This window comes from Otolemur garnettii, unplaced genomic scaffold, assembly GCF_000181295.1.
Source record: "Otolemur garnettii isolate 467f Iridium unplaced genomic scaffold, OtoGar3 scaffold00115, whole genome shotgun sequence".
Taxonomy (NCBI): domain Eukaryota; kingdom Metazoa; phylum Chordata; class Mammalia; order Primates; family Galagidae; genus Otolemur; species Otolemur garnettii.
This window is the reverse complement of record NW_003852510.1, coordinates 6540988-6543915: the sequence shown is the minus strand read 5'-3', so window position 1 is coordinate 6543915 and position 2928 is coordinate 6540988. Positions and strand designations below refer to the sequence as shown.

The window sequence follows — 2928 nt, the reverse complement described above, 5'->3', positions numbered from 1 at the left end:
GGCTGGGGATTTGAACCCGCCACCTTAGGTGTACGTGGCTGGCGCCTTAGCCGGTTGAGCTATAGGCGCCGAGCCCTGAATGTCTTTTAATGCCATCTCTATGCGTAGGTTTTAAGCTCTCCATAAAAGCTTCATGCCCAAAGTTTTATGCTCCTAGAAATTTGCCATGAGATAAATTATACTCACTACTTTTTTCATGATTTGATATGAATCTTTGTACGTTGTCTGTCATTCATTAAGAAGAAAATCCCTACTAAATCAGCTTTTTCAAAGACACAACGCACATTTCTGAGATTCTTAAAGATATTGAGATTTTGGACCAAAGGTTTCTCTTTTAAAAATTTATTTAAAAATTTCAGATTACATTGGCGGCGCCTGTGGCTCAAAGCAGTAGGGCACTGGCCCCATATGCTGGAGGTGGCAGGTTCAAACCCAGCCTGGCCAAAAACCACAAAAAAAAAAAAATTCCGATTAGGCTCTGCGTCTGTAGCTCAGTGATTAGGGCACCAGCCACATACACTGGTGCTGGCGGGTTTGAACCTGGTTCCGGCCTGCTAAACAACAATGACAGCTGCAACAACAACAACAACAAAATAGCTGGGTGTTGTGGCAGACGCCTGTAGTCCCAGCTACTTGGGAGGCTGAAGCTAGAGAATTGCTTAAGTCCAAGAGTTTGAGGTTGGTGTGAGCTGTAATGCCCTGGCACTCTACCAAGGGCGACATAGTGAGACTCTGTCTTAAACAAACAAACAAAAATTTAGATTAATATGAAGGTACAGATGATTAGGTTATGGTGTTTTCATTTGTTAGGGAAAGTCCCTGTTGTAGCTGTGTCCTGTGCATAGGAGGTGTGCCATGTATATACCCTTACATTGTGTCCATTAGGTGAGAGTACACCAATCCCCCCCAACTTGAACTGAATTGCATTTTTCTCTTGTGTGGGGGTGTATTAGTTAGTTCATCTATTGGCTTCATATTAGTATGGACAAAAGTTTGAATAATTATTTTTCTTGTGACGGTTTGCAGCATTCTCCTCCCTCAGTTGTATCAGACCTATTCACAGACATTAAAAAAGGTCATGTCCTCCTGGACCTTCTGGAAGTGCTTTCAGGACAGCAGTTGGTAAGAGTTTTAAATGACACCAAGAAACTTTCTGTTGGTTTTTTTAAAAATGTATTTCATATTTCTGGATAATATATTTACTTGAATTTCGTAGCCTCGGGATAAAGGATCTAATACATTCCAGTGTAGAACCAACATTGGAAATGCCCTGACATTCCTAAAAAACCGATCGGTGAGTATAAATTTCACTAGAAAATTCACAGGAGAGGTTAATGCTATGGGCTGTTTTCTCCTTTTAACCTGTATTTCTTCTTTTCCAGATGAAGCTAATAAATATTCATGTTACTGATATAGTGGATGGAAATCCATCTATTATTCTCGGACTGATTTGGACAATTATACTGCACTTTCATGTAAGTAATTTGATGATAATGAAAATCATTTCTCCTCTAATGACCACAGTATGAAGTAAGTGTGATGTGGTGAGTGTGACTTGATGCTACATTTAATCCTGAGCTACTTTCACAAATAGGACCCCTAGAAATCTTGAACAGGTAGAAAATATGTAGTTGACCATGTGCCATTGTAGTTGTTTTTCAACTGAAAGTTGAATGACCAATTAAAAGATGAATATAAGTCATGTTGAGCACCTCTTATAATTGCATAAGTCAATTATGACTTGAGCATTACAAATTGAATACAATTCTTTCCTTGCTTAAAATGTCTATACACTTTTTGCCACCCATTGTATAACATTGAAAACACGTAAAACCAACCTATTTTATTATTTCTAGGTATGTGCACTTACCCAGAAAGTAGTTACAACAGCATAATATGAGTGAGGATAATGACAATTAAATTTAGTGGGGTTTTTTTTCTGGGAATGAAGGGAATGGGATTAGAGAGGGAAAGATAGGAGGAGGCTGAAACTGTATCTGTGTTTTATTTCTTTAAGAAAATCTGAACCAAAAAAAAAAAAGAAAATCTGAACCAAATGTGGTAAAGTGTAAAAATTTGGTAATTCATGGCACTTATTTTTTTCCACAGTTTCCTGGGTATTTGAAATATAATTAAAAATTTTAATATAGATGATAAAAACATAATCATCTGTAATCTACCACTCATAGTTAACTGTAATACATAATTAGATGTATAGTCTTTATGATAGGAACTAGTGTGGTATATATTCATAGAGGTATATTTGTAACAAAATGGAGTCATGTTACCCGTACTGTTTTCAATCTGTTCTAATGAACATCTTTTTGAATTTCATTTATTTGAATAGAGGCATGATGTTTATTGTAAAGTACTGAATTTGGCAAATGGATAATGGAAAAGGTCATGATTATTTGTGATTCTAAGTAATTCCAAAAAAGAATGCCCTTAACATAAAACTTTTACATACTATCTATTTCCATGGGCCAAATTCTTAGAAGTGGAATTGTAGGCCCAGGCATGGTGGATCACACCTGTAATCCTAGCATGCAAGGAGGCTAAGGTGGAAGGATCCCTTGAACTCAGGAGTAGGAGACCAGCCTGAGCAAGAGTGACACCTTGTCTCAACCAAAAATACAAAAATTAGCCATGGGTGGTGGCAGTCACCTACAGTCCCAGGCACTTGGGAGGCTAGGGCAGAAGGATCACTTGAGCCCAGGAGTTTGAGGTTCCTATGAGCTATGATGGCCACATGGCACTCTAGCCTGGGCATCAGAGTGGGACTCTGTTTTTTAAAAAAAGGTCAAATTGCATCATAGTGTTTGCATACTTAAAAGACTTTTTTTTTTTTTTTTGGAGACAGAGCCTCAAGCTGTCCCCCTGGGTAGAGTGCTGTGGCATTACAGCTCACAGCAACCTCCAACTCCTGGG

At 38.2% G+C, this 2928-nt stretch overlaps 1 protein-coding gene across 2 annotated transcripts in view; it reads left to right on the top strand.

Annotated features, from left to right (window-relative positions):
• Positions 1–2928, top strand: part of SYNE2 (spectrin repeat containing nuclear envelope protein 2) — a 387860-nt gene that overhangs the window by 90298 nt on the left and 294634 nt on the right. For both annotated transcript variants that reach the window (XM_023517601.1, XM_023517602.1), the window contains exons 4-6: positions 1027–1122; positions 1217–1294; positions 1383–1475. In XM_023517601.1, coding sequence (XP_023373369.1) covers positions 1027–1122; positions 1217–1294; positions 1383–1475 — 267 coding nt within the window. The remainder of the gene's footprint in view (positions 1–1026; positions 1123–1216; positions 1295–1382; positions 1476–2928) is intronic.